Genomic DNA, 19,454 nt, shown 5'->3' with positions numbered 1-19,454 from the left:
GCTTCTTCTGAATTCAACGCTCATTCTGGAGTTCTGTGGACCGTAGCTTGTTGCGGAGTCGCATGAGCGCCTTCCCGAGCTCGTTCCTGCCTTCGCCATCTTCACCGCATCCCCAGAACGAATCGACCTGGTCAGTCCACGGTGGTATGCGTTAGCAAACGGACATCGCGTCGTGAGTAGGACGTGCGCACCGGACTGTTCTCGATCAGTTCACCATCGCCGGTGCTGAGAAGCATGCGTCTCAGTTTAGGATGCTGCGTGAACTTCGCCTCAAGGATCGCCTCCATGATGCCGACATTGACGTCGAACCAGTCGGACCGTTGTAGCCTGCGTAGGCGGCCCGCCTCCTCGAGGGCTGCACGGGCACTGGGGAGATTTCGAATGCGTCTAACTAGGTCTGGTCGGGTTGTCATGAATTTGTGCGCCTGGAATACTGTTAACGGCGCATTAGATACACGAGCAATGAGGTTCACAACAAGACGTACAGTGTTCTGCCGTTGGGTACCAATACCCGTCCCAGTCGATACCGCATGGTGCGAAGTTGGTGAACCTGATGAATTATGAAGACAATGAGATCGTACGCAAAAACAAAGCGATTGTGAAGGGACATACTCGTATAACGGCTGCTCACGTTGATAGAAGAAGATTTGGTCTGCAGGTCGTTCGGACGGCGGGCGCGGTGGGCAATGAGGATCAGCGGGAGGGTGGCGCACATCCTGATCTGGCAGTGGAGGAGGGATCACGGGCGCTAGCACTTCGCACTTGGGGACTGAGCACAACTCATAGGCTTCTCGGTACTTGGTCTGTACTTACCCGGCTCTTCTAACCCATCGACGTCCATGGGACTTGTTGACCGCTCTCGGTACTCGCGCGTATCCAAAGCTGGCATTGTTCTGTGACCGTGCGGGCGATGATACGACGTTCGACGTCCTTGAACTAGGACTGGCAGAGAGATGAGAACGACTTGCTGTTGAACGACGTCGACTGTGAACATGAATGCTAATATGGTGATATGCGCATAATCATGGCATTCAGGTGAAGAGCTGCTCACCTACTACCGAGTGGTGGTATGGGCAATGTCGTGCGGAGGACTATATATCGGTGCCGGTAAGCAGTTTGTAATTACCGCATTGGATTACGGATTCTTTTGCCCCTATCATCTTATTATTCGACGCATATATAAGGCCGCTCGCTTCAATTCGCGAGTGATCCACCATCTACCGTGATCATCGCCTGCACAAAGGCTTCAAGGTTGCAAGTATGTGCCCCGACACGTCGCGCACGCAGTACACTACCTGCCAGTATCCAGGCTGCCTCCGAAATGTGTGGCAGGATCCCGATGGGTCGTATTCCTCGTATTGCGGTACGATCCATAGGGATGCTATGAAACAGCTCAACGGGGCCCGACTCTGCAAGGTGCGTGTCTTTGTTCCAGATATTCGGCGCATATCTGGACACGGAGGAAAAGAACTGCGAATCACGACCTGCGTATATTGAGGGCAATTATGGTGCGTGGACATTCACGACAGTAACATCCTGCGCTGACGATTCAGTGCTCTGCGCCTTCCTGATCGGTAGTACACGATTTCTGCGGCGGACGCTGCCGTGATGCCTTCCAGAATGGGACGAGCAACCCAGCGAGCCCGCGCGCGTCTCCTGCCCCTGTTTCTCGTGTCTGCAAGCTGCCAAAGTGCCAACAGCCGACGTTCGTAGGGGGTGATGGCATGCCGAGCGACTATTGCTCCAACGCGCATCGTCTGTAAGACGTCTTGCCCGCAGGTCCTGTTTCTCCGTGTATTGACATGTTATTCCCGTAGTGAGGCCGTGCGTAGTGGAAAGGCGGAAGCATGTCTCTTGTAAACGTCTTCGCTTACTTATTGTAGCGTCCCTTCTGACTGTTCCTTTCGTCAGCTGTAACAAGTGGCCGAAGTCGGTCATCAACGGAAAGTTGAGCGACTTCTGCTCGAGGCGATGCAGCGAAGATACATTTAGCTCAGGTCAGGGGTCCGTTTGCTCACCAAGAAGTCGCTGCTGATATCGAAGACTTGCAGCTCCAATCATCTTGATTGTCACCCACAACATGACGTCCTTCAGAGATGGTAAGCTCTGTTTCGCTTTCGTCTCGACAGAAATTCAGTCCGCCCTCGGCCGCCAGTCGCGAAGCAGTTCCGGGACCAGTGGAAGCACCCGACGCCCAAACCGACCGTGGTCAAGGTAACAAGGTCACCTTCTCTCCTCGCAGATCGACAGCTCACAGCTCACACCCCACTAGATATGGAAGATCTACTGCGACAAGGACCACACGGACCAGTTCTCGCGGTACAAGCTCGCCATCGAGCGCAAGACCAACTACACGGGCGGGAACAGCAAGCGGCGGTGGCACGGGACGATCCGCACATGCACGGTCGGCGACAGCGACGGGCAGATGAATCTTTGCTCGAATGTTAACTGCTCGCTTTGCAGCATCATCCGCGTACGTCGCGTTCCCTTCTACTTCACGCTCTTGTGCATCCTGCTGATAGCCCGGCCGCGCGACCACAGACGTCGTTTCATCTCGCGAAGGCAGGCCAGCGCACGAACTTCGGCCGGTTCGGCGCGGGGATATACACCTCCGCGACGTCGTCGAAGGCGAACGACTACGTCGACGAGCGCGGCGGGTCGCCGTACAAGGCGATGCTCCTCAGCGACGTCGTGATGGGCAAGGCAGTCAAGATGACGACAGGAGACGAGGACCTCACTGCGGTGGGTGTCATATACGTTCTTGTGTGATCCTTCGAGGAGCTGATGAGGTGATATGACGGGTAGCCCCCGACGGGATATGACTCGGTTGTTGGCGAGCCTGGCGGCGACTTGAACTACGACGAGGCCATTGGTGAGGACTTTCTTGTCGATCTACGGTGGTGTACATGCACTGACGGTGATTTTCCTGCGTAGTTTACAAGGTGCGCTAGAGTAGTGTTCTTGAGTTCTTGGCTTAGGGCTGACCAATATGCTCGCGTGTAGAATGAAGCGATCCGGCCGCTCTTCCTAGTAATTTACCGCCATTGACGGTCGACGTGCTTCATAGATTGTTCATGTATGCTACTGAGGATGAGGGCTGAAGCGCTGATGTTTCAGTGGCAGGGGAAGGCGACATGTGTACGTATGCATCGCAGATATGGTCTTGGACGAGCTCGTGGCGCGCAATCAGTATCAGAAGTCTTTCTCGCAAAAACGACTGCAGCTGTTGGCTACCAAACCCCTAGCAATGCAATGTGGAAGCGAAGAATACCTACCGCGGCTGTGCGGGGTACAGCGCTACATGCGACGGTCGTCATCTGCTCGATCAGAGCATCCTGCCTCAGGACGTCTGTCAATGGCGCCGTGATGCATGTTCTCGAGATTCAGCGGAAGTGCCCTATGCTTGCCCACCTCGGACCCGCATCCGATGCACCGTGCCTCAAACGATGTCTATCACCCGGTCAAGTAGCCAGGAACGTAACGTGCTCCGCGCGCCGCCGTGGTGGTCTACTTTGGTGCCGCATCGCGGGTGCTGGCGACGAATGGACCGCAGCCCGTCCTGCACTCCCACTCGGCTGGCCAGGCGGATGCCCTTCTGCGCGAGCCCCGTCATTGGGCGCGGGTGAGCTCCATACGAGACGTCCACTGGCGGACGCGAGGAGAGCTCGCAGCTTCGCGCGGAGCCGCATGAGCGCCTTACCCAGCTCGTTTCTTCCTCGCTTGTCCGGGCCCCATCCCCAGAACGAGTCAACCTATCGGACAGTAAGCATCCGGACGATAGCGTCGCATGAAGGCGTCCGTACCGGACTGTCCTCGATGAGCTCGCTGTCGCCCGTGCCGAGCAGCTTGTCTCGCAGTGAGAGGTGCTGCGTGAACTTCGCCTCCACCACGGCGTCCATCACGCTGATGTTGACGTCGAACCAGTCGGGGCGCTGTAGCCCGCGCAGGCGGCCTGCCTCTTCGAGCGCGGCGCGTGGGCTGGGGAGGTGGCGGATGCGTTCTGCGAGGTCTGGTCGGTGTGGCATGAACTTGTGCGCCTGGAACACTGCATGGAAGCAGTATATGCTTATGAGACTCATAGCGCCTCAAACTGTAGATACTCGTGGCGAACGTACAGTGCTCTGCTGTGGGGTACATGCGACCATCCCAGTAGATGTTATATGGTGCAAAGCTCGTAAACCTGATCATACAATCAGAGTCACTGATGCTGACTGGGGAGTGGCATAGCCAACGCGATGCTTACTCGAAGTATGGCTGGTGGCGGTGGTAAAAGAGGATCCTAGATGCCGGTTGCACTCGAGGTATTGGCGATGGCTGGGAGTGTGAACGCAAGCGCTCACGTCTAGGGGAGCGACTCGGACTCGGGTTCGGAGGTGAGTGTTCACTTGGCTTCGAAGGACTGCGTACTACAGCACACAGCACGCGGAGCCGTGACTCGAAACTGAGTACCGTCCTGTGCGCATATGGGGCGTGGAACTTACCTCGCTTATGATGTTTTCGTACATCCCGGGCCGTTGGCCTTTCATGCGGCTGGTTTCCTCGCCCGTGCGTATCTGCCACCGGCACTGTTTTTCTGCATTTGCGGTCACTGTGATGCTGCGGCGCCGATGCCAACCGATTGTCGTGGACAGTAGTCGGATGGCATGTCGGTACTGACAGGAGACAGTGGTTATGGACGAAGGCTTGGTGTGTGTGATGGTGAAGCCAAACCATGCTCTAGTAGTGACTGTCAACCTCGGAGGAGATCTGGGCCAGAGGACGGTCAGGAAATGCGCGGCGTACGAAGAAAGGGCGGAATCGTCCAGAGCCATTAGTGCGGTGATAGACTTACATAGAATGCTTAATAGCTGCCTGTAAGTACTTGGACGGACTTGAATACGATGCGCAACGCGCGTTCAGGCGGTCGATGGCCCAGGCTTGTGGCCGCCCTGGGCGCACGCGATCACATGACAGGCGCGACGGTTCGCCGTCGAACATTTAGCGCCCGAACCGAGTTGTCTGGTCGCAGCCACAGCGCCAATCTTCCTCGCTTACCACCACCTCTCATGTCGATACGCAAGTCCCAGGCCCTTCATCTCATCCCTAGCCTCTGAGCCTAGCTTCAAAACAATACTTATCGACATTGATCATAAACATGTGGTCTAAATTCAGCAGCGCGCTCAAGCAACGCCCCTCCACGCCCTCGCTCCTCGACGGCGACGAACCGTCACCATCCAAAGCAGAAGTCCTCGCTGGCGTATACGAACAACACCCCAATCTTTCTGTCTTCCACGCAGAACATCCCTCCGAAGTTCCTTTTCCACCCTCGAGTCCGACGATGTCGCCTGCGGTCAATGGGCGGAAGAGCATCTTCAAGAAACCAGGCAAGCCCCAGCTGCCACCGATCAATACACAGGCATCCGAGCAGGGCACGTCAAGTCCAATGATGAGTCCGCTCTTGCTGCCGAAGAAAGTAAAGTCGTCTCTTAATCTTGCAAGTGGTGAGTATTCTATCTACTATTAATCGCGAGGTCGGGGCAGTATCGTTCGCGGCTAGCTGTCAGGCGAATGTACGAACGCGTTTCATTGGTACTGTTATTTGCGCTTGGCGGGCGACAAAGAGTGGACCGAGGGTGACATCCTCCGGCGTCGTCTACGACTACATTGTGGTGTTTCACACAATTGTTTCAACTCTAGGGAGCGCACTGTACTGCCTTAGATGTGGCGGTACTAGCGACTGCAGTGTTGCAGGCAGGCTGGTGCACATATGAACATAGGAGGTCTCTACCGTGTGGTTTACACAGTGGCAGCTGGCGAATTTCCACACATGGCCTCGTCACTCGTTGCTTCACCTCTTCCGGATAAGATGTGACTTGAAATGTCCCCAAAGCGTTGATGTTTCCATGGTCTGCTCGTGCATCGGCCAACACGACCCACGTCTTCTCTGCGAGGAAGCGGGGTTTACGCCGCTCGACAATTACTATCGCATAGATGAATATCTAGCCTCTCCGCCCATTGTCACGGGTCCTGTCCATTATCCAGAGCGACGTTATCAGCGTATCACCTCAGACAGCCTGGGGGTCTACACCTCGCTGCTGGCAGCACGTTATGCTGTGTGGCTAGGTTACTGATTGCTGACTTTGAGGCCAATTTGAGGTGTATAATATTTATGGTGCCCCTTTCCTGCTTTGGATCATGTTGCTTGTGTGCGATTGTTGATCATGTTGCTGATGCTTTGATCACTGCCAGTATCCGAAATCTCACTTGGCCGCTCATCCATAGAGTCTACTCAACGCGCGCCGCATGACGTGCCTCACGAGCGTTCGAGTACACCAATCTCAGAAGTGTTCAAGTTTGGTTCACTCCGATCTCGCGCACCACCAGAACCACCATCTACGTATGCCCCTCGCCCATCGCAAGACTCGATGTCTACCGTGTCCACGATTGACGAGCGCGCGCATCCGGGCTCTCCTTTGGACGCTTTCCCACATGAACCCGTCCGTTCGCGTCCGCAGGAGGCGACACATGCCGCGAGGCCATCCCAAGATTCTGCAGTGTCACTTCAAGACAACAAGGCACCAATAACCCCTACGGCAGACGCGCGGTATAGCTCGCTGCGTTCGATCTTGCGCGATCGGAAGACACCGGCGACAGGGCAAAGCGTACGCTTCTTCAGCCGTGACGCCTTCAAGGTGATTACGCCGGACGTCTCGACCGCGAGCAGCGAGCCCGAAGAAGTGTCCTTCGCCGCACGTCTCAGTCGGGCCAGCGGAAAGCCCGCGAGGCCAGCGGCGCAAGAGCTGTTTGCGAATACGATGCCGGGTACGCCCAGTATGGTCGGCTCGGGGATGCCGAGTATGTTGACCCAGGTTCCCCCGCCCAATACGTCCAACATCTTCGACCTGTCAACGGAGGTCGAGATGCCGATGATTCCCGTTGGGCACGATGCACCTCTCCTAGACAGCGCGGTGGAGATCTCAGAGGCAGAGGCGCCAAACGAGGAGGCAGACAAGTCGATGCCACCCACGCCTCCGTCGAAGCAGGGGATGCACGACCGGAGCCATTCGTTCAGCTTTGGGCAGACTGTCTTCCGTTCACTCGCAAGTCCCGTGGAGGAGGCGCGGACGAGCACGCCACCGCCGGGATCGTCGTTCTCCAAGAGTCGAAGCCGTGCCATGAGCGACACCGTGTTCCACTCGTTCATGGGCGGGACGACAAAGAGTGCACCCGAGGCGGACATCAACGACACGTCTGCACTCAAGGTTTACCCGTCGCACCCACCTTCGCCAACATCGCCCGAACGACCGAAGGAGAAAGACCCTTTCGGAGCACACGCGACAACGTTCTTCACCCCGGGCACGGTGCCGCCGACGCCGCCGGACCACCCCACGCATGCGCGGAAGGTTTCTCGTGAGGAAGACAACGCATGGCGGCTGCAGACGGCGCTCGCGCTCAAGTCGGAGCTGTGTGCGCAATACGAGCTCGACTTGGCTGCACGCGACGAGCTAGTCACACTCTTGCAGCAGCGCCTCACCGAGTGCGAGAAGGAATGCGAGCGCCGGAAAGGCCTCGTAAAGGGCTGGCGCAAGCGCGTGGCGGAGCTGGAGAAGTGCGTGCGCGGCCTGAGCGAGGAGGTGGAGCGCAGCAGGGAGGAGGCGAGTGAGCGGAGCGTGATGGACGAAGCCAGCGGGATGGCGCTCCGCGAGATGCACCGGCGGATCGGGGAGCTGGAGCGGGAGTGCAGGGAGCGGGAGCGGAGAGAGGAGGAGGTGAAGGAGGAGGTGAGCATGCGGGAGGACGAGCTGGAGCACATCCGGGACGAGCTGCGCAGGAAGGATGACAGCGAGCAGGAGCTGCAGCGAGGAATTCGGGACGCGAGGGAGGAGATGGAGAGGATGCAGATGGACCTCGAGATGAGCGCCAACCTCGGCCCACCTGTCCCTGCGCCCTCCAGACGTGATGCCTCAGGGGAGAGCGACTGGGCCGAGGAGCGCGCCCGCCTTCTTGCAGAGAACGAAGCCCTGCGCAGCGAGCAGATCTCCCTTCAAGTACAACTCACTGATGCGCGCGAAGACACCCTGCGCCGCGACTCGGAGTTGCGTACACTCAAGGAGGAGCTCGAGGCGCAGTGGCGGCACACCGAAGAGGCGGGTGAACAGATCAACGCCCTCACGCACGAGCGTGACACGCTCAAGGCCGAGGTCGATGCCCTCAACGAACGGGCGTCCACGATGGAGGTCGAGTGGGCGCAGGGCGAGAACGGCAGGGAGGAACTGGAGAACGAGGTGCAAGAACTCTTGTCTGCGAAGGAAGAGCTCGAGCGCGAGTGCCGAGAGCTCGAGGATCAAGTCCACGCTGCAGACGAGCACGGCAATGAGCTCACTCGTGCACTACAAGAACGGGAAGCGCGGGTCACGTCTCTCACGCAAGAGAAACAGTACGCCACAGATCGTGCCGCGCGGTTCGAGACACAGCTCAAGGTGCGCGACGCCGAGGCAGAGGAGATGCGCGAGCGTGTTCTGGAGGCGGAGTTGGCCAAAGACGCCGCTGAGGAGGACGCGGTGCGCATGAAGCGCGAGCACGCGCGGATCGTGAACGATCAGAGCCGCACACTGCAGGAGGTCGTCGCGCGTGAGGTCGAGGCGCGCGCCAACTTCGAGGCGCTCCTCAGGGAGAAGGGTGAGACTGGTGTCGAGCTCGGCTCACTGAGAGACCGGGCGAACGTTCTTCAGGAGGAGGTGGACAAGCTCCGGAAGCAGGTGCATGCGTTGCAGCAGGAGAGCGCCGACAAGGAGATGAGGCTCGTGAACCTGCAAAAGCAGAAGGCGCAGGACAAGGAGGACATCCAGGGCCTGAACATAGCTCTTGACTCGAAGCAGCAGGAGCTCGAGCTGGTGCGTATCTCAGATCGCAATGTCGTTCGTACTGACTGACGCGTATTGAACAGCTCAAGCGCCGCATGAACGTGCGCGGCGCATCAGCCACCCCCGCTGCGCCCTCGAAGGTCCCCCCTCACAGACGCGAATCATCCATCTTTGGCACACCCAGCGTTACTGGATCGCGGCCGCCATCCGTCTTGTCTGACAGCGGTAGCACGATGAAGGGCAGGCTTGCCGAGACACCGTCGACAGTCAAGGGCAAAGGAGTGGACACTCCATCGACTGTGAAGGGATCCGCGCTCACTCGGAGCATGCGCGCGAACGGGCCCGCCGCCACGACGACGACGACGGTGAGGAAACGGTCGATCGAAGGCGCAATGGGTCCGCCTCCGAGCCTCTCTCGCCAGAGCTCTGCGTCTAGCACTACGGGCGCGAAGGACATGACCCCGACGCGGATACCGTCCGCGTCGTCAGCGCATCGCGCGTCCATCGCGGGCCCGCCGAGTGCATTCACGAAGACGCCCACCCCGACGCATGTCCGGCGGACATCTGTGTCGTCACGCCTGCCGACGTCGCTTGTGAGCCGCGACCGGGAGGTGTCCGGCTCGGCGAGTGAAGCGGATGAGAAGGAGAAGGAGAACGCGGCGCCGAAGGCGAGGAGGATGAGCATGCTCGCGGCCTGAGTGAGGAACGTTACCGGCCTCGTGCGACACGGACACATTGCATCCTGGATACCCACCCCATCCGCATCCGCATCTGGACACTCCATCGAACATCCCGTGTATGGTAAATGATCCACATGTATCAGTTATGCGTCTCTTCTTCCGTCTCTACCATTACCTCCATCGCGGTTCGTTCTCCCCCCGTCGTGTATCCCTGTCTATGCCTTCCCAATCTTGAGATGCCTCACTTCCCTTGTGCTCCGCCTCACCGCGACCCATACCTGACCCATACAGATTTGGAGCGAGATATGCAATCTTGAAGTTATGCCGTTATCTACCGAGTTAGCTCTGTGTTCGCTGTGCCATACACTCGTCTTGCTCTCGACTGAATGCATCGTCTTTGGTTGAACAACACGCAGACCTTCTTTGATGTCAATGTGTCGTGATGTTGTGACTCTCTTACATCGTGGTGCGAGTCTGCTTATGCCGATGGTGAGTACATATCCCGTCTGCAGGGCGTGCGCTCATCGACGCTCAGGTATTATGTCATAATGTGATACCCAGCGCGCAGGACATGCGGCATTCTATGCTCAATTGAAGAAGGAAAGTACAAGGAACCCGTACGCGTGGAACGCTGCAGGCTTCTGTCCGGGGTGCCGCACTGGTGTCGTGTGTCCAGGTCGGCTGCCGGTGCACCTACGTCTTCCGCGGCCGGTACACCTATATGGGCAAGTGTATCACCACTGCATGCACCGAGCTAGTCGATAGCACAGACGAAAAGCTCGACACTACGCGATAGGTCGTCTGCATGGACGGCTTCCGGAGCTGGGTCATGTGCATGAGCCTCGGGCCCAATAGCGGGTCGCTGCTGGCGCGAAAGATTACTCGAGTGCTAAGGAAAAGAATAGACTGACGAACTTACTAGAGGTAAGTGCGTGGTTTGCCAGATGGGTAAGGATGTTGAAGGCAGAGTTGATCGGCCCATGTGCATGATGGGCTGGATGCCCCCCGGCTCGTGCCCTCGCAGGCTCGAACAGAGCCCCGATGAGAGGACTTCCAATACGAGCTCCACGATGGTGTCAGGAACTGCATGCACTGGATCGAGGGCGGGCAAGCCACCATGATGGGCGACATTTCGTAATCGTTCTAACTTCTGTGTACGCACCGGCGAGGCTTGCATCTGACTATCCCATCAGTGGGAGGTGGGGGAAGCTACGCGGCTAGCGATCGACAGCTAGTAATATCGCTTACTCGTGCATGCTCAATTGCACTTACGTACTGGTGCTTATGATCGCATTGGCTTGATCGCGGGTGCATACATAATGAGATACAAGATCATCGAGGATCGTTGAAGGATCGTCCGCGACGCCTCTTCATGTGGCAATTGATCGACGCCCTCAAACACCAATGACATCCTACGACAAGTACCTGTATTACGGAGGTCATCAAATTGCTTACCTGTCTACAACCTGTGGAGTATGACTCTTGTGGTTGTACGCATCCGGATTTCGCCGCATCGAGACGACGAAGATTCATCAATGCACGTCTGGATGCAATCTGGATCGGCGGCCGCGGGAGCCTGGAGGGATGAAATCTTTGTCTTCGGCTAAGTCGTCGCGCAGTCCGTCGGTGATGTCGTTGTGGTTTCTGTGAGACAGCCGGTCGTTCCCACAAAGTTCCCGCTCGCTCGCTTGAAACAGTGATTTCTCCAAGACATTGGGAAGCACCTGGGCGGTGGGAGGTTTCGAAAGGTGGATGCACTGCAGTCTGTCCGAGTCCGACAGACATACGGTACATATGCCTCCGAGTCTCTCGAAGCCGACGTCAGGTAGCTGAAGAGGCTCCTCGCATGGATCAACCTAATGATGGAAGCGGAACAGCTGTTCCTGATGCGACAATGAAGGCGACCAGGCCCTGGCGGGATGTAGGGCGGTAAGAGCATGTACGGAAGAGCCGGTAGGCGGAGCGGCATTGACGTTGACGCGGGGCTATAAGTGGCTATAATTGGCCGAGTGCAGTACGGTACAGTACATCTAGGCGCCACAGACGTGCCCCGGCGGTCCTCCAGCGCCTGAGAGCGGTTCAGTGATACCCGTCGTGAGGCGCGACATTTGCCTCCGCTTTCTGAATGAAACTATCCGACATAACACTGCCCGTTTACGTAGCGTCAATCCTATCACTTCTCCACTCTCTTCCACTCTCCCTCCTTGCTGCGTCCTCCAACACCCCGCATTAAATGGCCAAATTCTCGCCGTCAAAGTCGTTCGCCGGCAACGAAGATCCCCTCGATGTCGTCCTCCGTCCACCCCCGGACGAGACACCAGATGTCCGGGCGGACAGGCTGCGCAGGGAAGCCGAGGCCAAAAAGGTCAGTGACGCAATAGACGAGAGCATTCGTCAAGAAAAGGCGGCCTGGAAGAAGAACAAGAGTCTCTTCCGGTTATTGCTGCTTGGCCAGAGCGAGAGTGGTGAGTGGTTGTGTTCAAGTTCGTGTGTAGCGCTGTGGAGAAGGCCCGCGATCTTGGCGTAGTGACATGAGGACACGACGATGTGCGCATAGGGTCATGTCAGTAAGGCACTGTCTCGGGGAGATCGCGACAGTCTGTCTATTCATGGCACATCCGAGCGGAGTTATGTTTGTTCCTCGTTTGGCCGTAGACGTGTGTCCTTGTGTATGGATTCATCCTGCGCGTGGGTACTCAAGTATCGGTGACCGTGCTATTGACACTTGACTCTCAGCTCAAGCGGACACGCTGCACAGATGTTTGGCCCCGGTCTGCTGCGTGTACATCGTAATTAACAAGTTGCGATCCCCCGCGCTAGCGTAAACCGCAGGCAAGGGAGGGTTTACCATTTCCGGGCATGGGCCACACCCTCGTCCACGACGGGAATCGGGTCGGAATGCCTTCTACAGTCGTTGGCATGGTGGTTGTCGCATGCGCGCGACGAGAAACGTATTTGATCCTCTTTGGCTGGCCTCGACGCACCACCGGACCTGGTCAGTCCTGTTATTCGTGCAGTCCCACACGTACGCTGGGAAACGCAGATCGAAAAACATGCGCGTGTTTGTCTCATGTTCGGTCGATGATATTGAAAGTTCGAGGATTGGTGCCGAGCTTTTTGTATTCTGCCCGATATGTTCTATTTCCAAGCACATTCTGGAAAGGTCCCCACCGTGCACCGGTCGTTGAGGATGCTCGGTGGCCACTAAACCTGCTTTGCCCGCGGTGACCGCTTTAAACGGAGCCTATCCCTTTCGTCAGTCACCAATTTTCCATTTGGTCATGTCTCTGAAGCAGTGTGCAAGGCTAACCCAGTTCTCCATTGCAGGCAAATCGACCACGCTCAAAAGTACGATCCTGCGTCTTTGTGCGGCACGCAGCTAGCATAATAAAACCATTCGCATTACAGATTTCCAGCTGACATTTGCCCCGCAAGCATGGGCAGCCGAGCGCGCGTCCTGGCGCGCCGTCGTCCAGCTCAACCTTGTCCATTCCATCAACTTCGTCCTCGACGCGCTCGCGCAAGAGTTCACCGCGAACCCACCCGCCCGCCCGCGCACCGGCGTCTCTCCCTTCAGCACCGCCGCCCCCGCGAGCGCACAACACTCCACGGCGTCCTCGCCCGACTCGCCCACTGGCCCCAGCCTCGCGGACGGCATCGCGGACACCTCGGTGCCACTCAAGTTCACGGAAAAGCACGCGCTCCTGAAGCTCCGCCTTGCGCCCCTGCGCCATATCGAGACGGACCTGCGCAAGGCGCTAGGTGCGGCGGACCTCGCCGGAGAGGGGGCCCTGGGCCCTGGCAGCATGCGGGCGACGCCGTTCGACGAGCCCTATGCTCCGAGCGGGAGCGGGAGCGCTTCCGTGCGTTCCGTGCGCAGCGCGGACCTGTGTTTGAGGTCGAACCGCTCGTGGAAGGACGCGCTGCATATGCAGTACCATGGGCATGGCGGGCATGGGCACGGGCATGGGCATGGGGTTGGCAGCCGCGAGGGCGCGCTGACGCCTGGCTCGGAGAGGGACGACGCGACGGAGGTGATTGCGGGGTGTAGGGAGGATATGAAGGCGCTGTGGGAGGACGAGGTCGTCAGGGAAATGTTGGCGCGACAGAGGATGCGGATGGAGGACAGCGCAGAATTGTGAGTGTGTTTCTCGTGTTTCTCAACCTACTTTACAAGAGGGAGGCGGCGAGATGAGGCGACGGGGTGATGCACTGATCGACGTCTGCTTGCGGTTGCCGCGCTTTCATCGGTACCTGGAATCACGGGTGGGCATTGAGTCTCTCCGAGAGAGCTGAACAACCATGTGCAGCTCGCCATCGTCAACCTGTCACACCAGTGTAGGGTCCTACAGCGGGTAGCCGTGCCATCTGTTTGCCGTCCCACCTGTGATATCAATTGTACTGAGGTGGCTGCTAACACTAACCTGTGATCGCCTTCACAGCTTCCTGGATGACATCGACCGGATAGCATCACGCACGTACGAGCCCTCCGATGATGACGTTGTGCGTGCACGGCTACGGACAGTGGGCGTGCAAGAGTACCAGCTGAAGTTCGAGAACGTAGGTGAGCAGAATCACGACTACTCGCATCGTACATTCTGCAACGAACTCGGAGAACCGGCCCAATGCACGTGCACTGACCCCTCTGCCACAGCAGGCGTAGACCGCTCGATCTCCCGCGAATGGATCGTCTACGACGTCGGCGGTGCCCGATCATCCGTAAGTCACTCGCCCGGCTCTGATCCGCTGCACTTTGACTTTAACGCTGACCCGCCCGTCTTGCAGCGCGCCGCATGGGTGCCCTACTTCGAGGACGCGAACGCGCTCCTGTTCCTCGCACCGATCAACTGCTTCGACGAGTCGCTCGAAGAGGACCGGAACGTCAATCGCCTCCAGGACTCGTTCGTCCTCTGGAAGAGCGTCGTTGGAAGCAAGCTTCTCCGGCGGTGTATCATCGTCTGTGAGTCTCTTGGTTCTGACGAGTGATGTCACATCGTCACGTACTACATCGGAATTGACGGATGCTCGGGGCGGTAGTGTTCTTGAACAAGTATGATCTGCTGGCGAAGAAGCTCAAGGCAGGCGTTCCTATCAAGAAGCACCTATCGAGCTATGGAGACCGCGAGAATACCGCGCCAGTGTTCGCAAAGTGTACGTCCACAGTTGCGTAGCTGCGATGCTACGCTTCGCTCATGCTGTCACTTGCAGACCTACATCAAAAGTTCCGCGAACAGCATAAAGAGTATTCTCCCGAGCCGCGGTCTTTCTACGGCTACGTGACCTGTGTTGTTGTACGCCGCAGCCCGCCTCCTTGACTGTTGGTTGGGCTGAAAGAGAGTTTTCTGCAGGACACGAAAGCAACTGCATCCACGCTCTCATCAGGTACGAAACCCTGCACCTTCTCGTATGCTGACACAGACTAATCCGTCCTTAGTACGGGACGGCCTTTTGCAGCAACATTTACAACGAGCAGATCTGGTTGCGTGAGCTTTCGCCATCGGTTGGCGCGACATGTTTCATCATGAGTCAACGACTATCTACCGTCTTGAGCCTTCCGCGCATCCATCTTGCAGGGGGCGGTATTTATCTATACGTATTTGTTTGGATCTATTGTGTATGTCGTCTTGCATGCTTGACTGTGCTTAGCAGTGTTCGTCATAATGCGACATCGATTTCTTCATTCCGGACTTGAAGAATCCTGGTTCCGTCGTGACTACAGGCGCGGCGTGACAGAACCACATGACTATGCCAGTTTCCCGAACGCATCCGGCGGATTCCGGCCCGACGAGGAGGGGATCCAAGTACGCTCACAACCTGGCGTCCATCCTCAGAGTCGCCCTCCCGAGCGACATCCCTCGTGGCAGGTGCGGCGAAGTTGAGGGAGACGAGGAGGAAGACAAAGGGATAAGCAAATGGGTGGCATATTTGTCGTAAGGATAGGGATACGTCGAACGGTAGCCGTGAACCAGCGTGCGGGGTAAAGACAGACTACAGTGGGTAAGATGAAGTGGACACCCAGACCATTATGACCATGTAGCATGTGGCGAAACGGTCGCAGAATGAAACTCATCGAGCTGCGAGTGAGACCAGAGTGAGACCGGGGCTGCATCCTGCATGCCCCTGGATGCTACATCTCGAACTCTGTAGAGCCTTGGTTCTGAGACAGCGACATTGTCAGCGAAGTTCCAAAAACATCGGGGATTCGGCTGGCGGTTAACATCCGAGTTGCCTGCTCTACGCTCTATGATAGGTCACACTTGCGTTCGGATATGCCGCGGACAGTACCGCTTGGAGCAGAATCTATCCATGTACACGCTTCGGTGGCACGCACCGCTGAAGAGCGTATCGTACTCTTCCGTGTTCTGTATCGGTAAACATTTCGAAGAGTCACCTGCAGGCGGCGTCGAGCGAGAGATATTAGAGATATAACGAGCTCGTTTAGAGCAAATACAACACGAGTCTACATTGTTTCAGCGACATGCGCAACAGCTTGGGAGATAACATAGCTTGACTTGGAGTCCCTTACATATAGGAACCTTGTCTATTCTGTGTTGATACATATGACTTACGATATGTCGCAATCACCATGGTTGTCGATGTTGTACGATGCGTAGGAGAACATGGCGAGGACTGCTGTCGGTCACTGTACAAGCTCGTCGGCCGGCACTGGCATATCCTCAGTGAATTGTTACACCGGGTCACACGTGGGACACGTACCAGGCGGGAAGTCGACCTGATCGTCGTTCAAATACCACGCTCCTGGTGGGACAGTCAGACACGTGTTCCGTCGGTGCGTCGCGCGGGAGGTGGCGGAACTTACTGTCGCCCGTCATGGTCTTCTCATTGTACGTCTGCCCGTCCCCGAGCCAGTGCATGCGGTTCTTGACGCCATCCGGGAGCTCGTACTGGAAGTCCTCCCACCTGGGATGTTCGAGGGCTCGGACGGCATGCAGACACGAGCCTGGGAGCGTTGAGCCGGCGAGCCGGAGGAAAGCAGAATGGGACATACCCGGCCACAGCGCAACGACTCTGCCCTCTTCCTTGCCCATCTTGTACCATGACCTGCACTTCTCGCTGTACACCGTGTTCGGGAAGTAGTGCTAGCGGAGGCGCGAGGTTTCAATCGGCTCACGCGTCCGCAGAATCAGACGCCGGCGCACTCACCTCTAGGTACTCATCGAAGTCCGCCACAGCCTCCTTCTTCACCTCGACACTCTTCAGCCGCTCCCGCTGCATCTTCCGCGCCGCGGCGACCGCATAGTCCACCTGGCGCTCGATCAGCGCCAGCAGCGACCCGCTGCCCACGCCGCTGTTGGGCCCGAGGCTCATGAACCAGTTCGGGAAGCCGTCCGTGCAGACGGCGAGGTACGTCGACGGGTGCGGGGCCCACTTATCCTGGATGGTGGCGCCGCCCCGGCCGACGATGGGGAAGTCGAGCTGGAAGGAGTAGTCGTAGCCTGTCGCGCAGATGAGGACGTCGAGCTCTTCGTGCGTGCCGTCGACTAGCTCAATGCCGTTGGCGGTGACGTGTTTGATGTGGGTGGGCTGGAAGTCGACCTGGATTACGAGCGTTTAGTCGGATGTGCCAGAGGTGAATGGATGATGCAGACTTGCATTATCTGCGCAGAGCGATTCTAGGTATCCAGGCCCCGCAGTCAGTCGCCGACAAGCAACCCCAAACTCTGGTATCACTGGACATTGTCAGTGGCCGGTAATGGAGGAGCGATAGACAACGCGGGACTCACAGAAGTCAGCGATCCACGGCTTCTTCGTGAGTTTATTCTTCATATGCGCATGGAACGCCGCGCGCCCAGCACGCTGGGCGTCACTGTCCCTAATCGTCGCGGGATGCACGCTCTGCAGACGGGATATCATCGGCGTTAGCAACGAACCATAGCAGAGGAGAGCCCGCGTCGTCTCACGTTCAAGTCAGCTTCCAGCTCGTGCCTGAACTGTTTATAATACTCCGGGTCTCTGAAGCGCTCCTTGTCCTCGTCCGTGAACACATCTGCGTATTGTTAACGCAGTCAGCGGGGGCTCGTGCAGGAAACGGCGGGGACCTGCAGTTCTCCACATCGGGATCGCGCTTGATGAGCTCCGCCATCTTCGCGCCCGAGAACGGCGTGGCGATCCACGTCCTGCCGCGCACGAAATTCACGATTTTCTTCACTCTCGGCTGGAGCGCCGGCACGATCTGGATCGCGCTCGAGCCCTGGGAGACGTGCAAACCAATCCTGTCTCAGTGACTTCGCAGTCGCTGCCAGACGGGTGTACGCACCACGCCGATGACGCCGACGCGCTTGTCCTTCCAGTCGTGTATGGCCTCCTGCCACGCCTGCTCCCCGTCCCCGACCTCAAAGTCTGCCGTGTGGAACAGCTTGCCCTCAAAGTCCTTCAGCCCGTCGATCACAGGCCACTTCCACCTGCTCAAGCTGCCCACGCCCGTGAACAGCAGATCCGCGGTGTCCTCGAACTCCTCGTACGCCCCCTCCTCGTCCGCGCCCACCTGCGCGGGAGGAGCGTTGGGCGGGGGCGGGGAGGCCGGGGAGACGCGCGGGTCGAGCGGGCGCCGGATGCGGAGGTGCCACTTCCCGGAGGGCTCGTCGTACCGCGCGTGCACGACGCGGTGCTGGAGCTTGATGTAGCGCATGAGCTTGTACTTGTCGACGACGGACTGGAGGTAGCTGCGGATCTCGGGGCCGGGGGCGTAGAAGGCCGACCAGTCGGTCTGATAATATATGCCGGGCACGGTAGCATCGTCGCGTGAGCGTAGCTAGGCGAGTGTGTGGTGGATGCGCACCTTGGGCTCGAAGGTGAGCTGGTACTGTGTGATGTATGGTCAGCCGGATTGCGAGCGATGGCGGAGTGGCGGGATGTGAGCAGTGGACGTACGCAGTGTGCGGGTATGTCACACGCCAGGCCCCTGCGTGAATCACTTCAGCGAATGATTGAGGCGCGAGGCAAGGGATGTAACGCACGGATACTTGTTCGTGAACCACGTCCCGCCTACACCGGCATTCTTGTCGTAGATCGTGAGCTCGACATTGGGTATACGTTGTGGGAACCTAAATGCTCGTTAGCATGATTGAATTTGACCATAAGACGTGCGCACCTTATTCCTGCGATGATCCCGCTGAAGCCCGCTCCGATGCAAACGACCTTGATGGGCTTATGCTCGTCGATGGAAAAGTCGCCCAGCTTGAAGCCGCTTTCTGAGGCCTGCCCGTTCGTCATGGGCGGTGCTGGTATGTCTCCTGGCATGGTACCGTAAGTATGGGAGTAGGCGTGGGGGGACTCAGAAAACACTGTTTCACTAATAAGCGGGCTGCATATATGATGGCCAAGTGCTGGTATACTGTTCAAGAGACGATAACGGGAGCGCGAGAAGAGGAAGTGCGCCTCCCACAGACCATGTATGCGCGAATCCCATGGACATTTGAGCTGTTCTCGTGTTCTGATTCATCTGCGGGTGTGATTGAGTAGGAGGATAATCCTTTCAGCCGGTGGGCTATACCTGATCATGGGCATACTTTGGGCATACTTGACAACGCTCATATGTCACAAGTCCCGTCCAGAGCAGCCTGAGCTGTCGACCATGAGGTCTTTTGAACATATGAAGGCTGCAGATGCCGCGCAGTCCGGACAGTGTCCCAAGCCAGAGAAGAGTGTGACTCTTGCCCGCCCGCTAGAGAGAAGCAGTCTTCCTCAGGTAGACCCTCAAGATGGCCCATTTGACGACGGTCTTCGAAGGAAACAGGGTCCGAGTCGTCAACCCCACATCATGGTGGCCATATGAGTTGCAGTCGTCATGTCGCCGGACTGCGCGTGGAGGCCAGATGGATGCTGGAAGAGGATCGGAATGGGTCTTACAGAGCCGGACTCACCACTGGGCAGCTCCGAGCCGCATACAAGCTGGGAGACGAGGTGGAAG

At 57.7% G+C, this 19,454-nt stretch overlaps 7 protein-coding genes across 7 annotated transcripts; 4 read left to right on the top strand and 3 right to left on the bottom strand.

Annotated features, from left to right (window-relative positions):
- Positions 1-13: 13 nt before the first annotated feature.
- On the bottom strand, positions 14-889 carry C8Q71DRAFT_862707 (uncharacterized protein; the record flags this gene model as incomplete). The annotated part of the gene is made up of 5 exons (XM_047928061.1): positions 14-127; positions 192-433; positions 486-550; positions 613-748; positions 814-889. The coding sequence occupies 5 exons, from the start codon at positions 887-889 to the stop codon at positions 14-16; spliced, it is 633 nt and encodes a 210-aa protein (XP_047773468.1).
- Positions 890-1,339: 450 nt separating this feature from the next.
- On the top strand, positions 1,340-3,048 carry C8Q71DRAFT_862706 (uncharacterized protein; the record flags this gene model as incomplete). Its single annotated transcript, XM_047928060.1, has 12 exons — positions 1,340-1,363; positions 1,436-1,508; positions 1,579-1,759; positions 1,818-1,856; positions 1,912-1,997; positions 2,052-2,099; positions 2,156-2,214; positions 2,273-2,473; positions 2,542-2,742; positions 2,806-2,872; positions 2,935-2,942; positions 3,004-3,048. The coding sequence occupies 12 exons, from the start codon at positions 1,340-1,342 to the stop codon at positions 3,046-3,048; spliced, it is 1,032 nt and encodes a 343-aa protein (XP_047773467.1).
- Positions 3,049-3,752: 704 nt separating this feature from the next.
- C8Q71DRAFT_727634 (uncharacterized protein) lies at positions 3,753-4,811 on the bottom strand (the record flags this gene model as incomplete). Its single annotated transcript, XM_047921876.1, has 4 exons — positions 3,753-4,045; positions 4,116-4,180; positions 4,244-4,314; positions 4,482-4,811. 4 exons carry the CDS (start codon positions 4,809-4,811, stop codon positions 3,753-3,755), a joined length of 759 nt encoding a protein of 252 aa, XP_047773466.1.
- Positions 4,812-5,001: 190 nt separating this feature from the next.
- C8Q71DRAFT_378601 (uncharacterized protein) lies at positions 5,002-5,693 on the top strand. Its single transcript, XM_047918169.1, has one exon. The coding sequence runs from the start codon at positions 5,135-5,137 to the stop codon at positions 5,501-5,503; it is 369 nt and encodes a 122-aa protein (XP_047773465.1). The 5' UTR covers positions 5,002-5,134; the 3' UTR covers positions 5,504-5,693.
- A 711-nt stretch (positions 5,694-6,404) lies between these two features.
- C8Q71DRAFT_727633 (uncharacterized protein) lies at positions 6,405-9,541 on the top strand (the record flags this gene model as incomplete). Its single annotated transcript, XM_047921875.1, has 2 exons — positions 6,405-8,873; positions 8,927-9,541. 2 exons carry the CDS (start codon positions 6,405-6,407, stop codon positions 9,539-9,541), a joined length of 3,084 nt encoding a protein of 1,027 aa, XP_047773464.1.
- Positions 9,542-11,567: 2,026 nt separating this feature from the next.
- C8Q71DRAFT_787340 (G-alpha-domain-containing protein) lies at positions 11,568-15,216 on the top strand. The gene is made up of 10 exons (XM_047925175.1): positions 11,568-11,988; positions 12,851-12,871; positions 12,932-13,661; positions 13,966-14,087; positions 14,178-14,242; positions 14,309-14,483; positions 14,561-14,674; positions 14,732-14,814; positions 14,872-14,905; positions 14,958-15,216. Exons 1-10 carry the CDS (start codon positions 11,757-11,759, stop codon positions 15,008-15,010), a joined length of 1,629 nt encoding a protein of 542 aa, XP_047773463.1. The 5' UTR covers positions 11,568-11,756; the 3' UTR covers positions 15,011-15,216.
- Positions 15,217-16,030: 814 nt separating this feature from the next.
- Positions 16,031-19,119, bottom strand: C8Q71DRAFT_378458 (FAD/NAD-binding domain-containing protein). The gene is made up of 15 exons (XM_047918168.1): positions 19,038-19,119; positions 18,636-18,986; positions 18,502-18,588; positions 18,416-18,446; positions 18,324-18,347; positions 17,802-18,251; positions 17,588-17,735; positions 17,446-17,531; positions 17,269-17,380; positions 17,138-17,214; positions 16,688-17,080; positions 16,533-16,623; positions 16,344-16,484; positions 16,241-16,282; positions 16,031-16,189 (listed from the first exon to the last, which is right to left on the bottom strand). Exons 2-15 carry the CDS (start codon positions 18,782-18,784, stop codon positions 16,164-16,166), a joined length of 1,857 nt encoding a protein of 618 aa, XP_047773462.1. The 5' UTR covers positions 18,785-18,986; positions 19,038-19,119; the 3' UTR covers positions 16,031-16,163.
- Between the last annotated feature and the right edge of the window lie 335 nt (positions 19,120-19,454).

Source organism: Rhodofomes roseus (genome assembly GCF_022264815.1).
Source record: "Rhodofomes roseus strain CIRM-BRFM 1785 chromosome Unknown C8Q71scaffold_33, whole genome shotgun sequence".
In the NCBI taxonomy this organism is placed as follows: Eukaryota; Fungi; Basidiomycota; class Agaricomycetes; order Polyporales; family Fomitopsidaceae; genus Rhodofomes; species Rhodofomes roseus.
The sequence above is the reverse complement of the archived record's forward strand: the minus strand, read 5'-3'. Positions and strand labels throughout refer to the sequence as shown.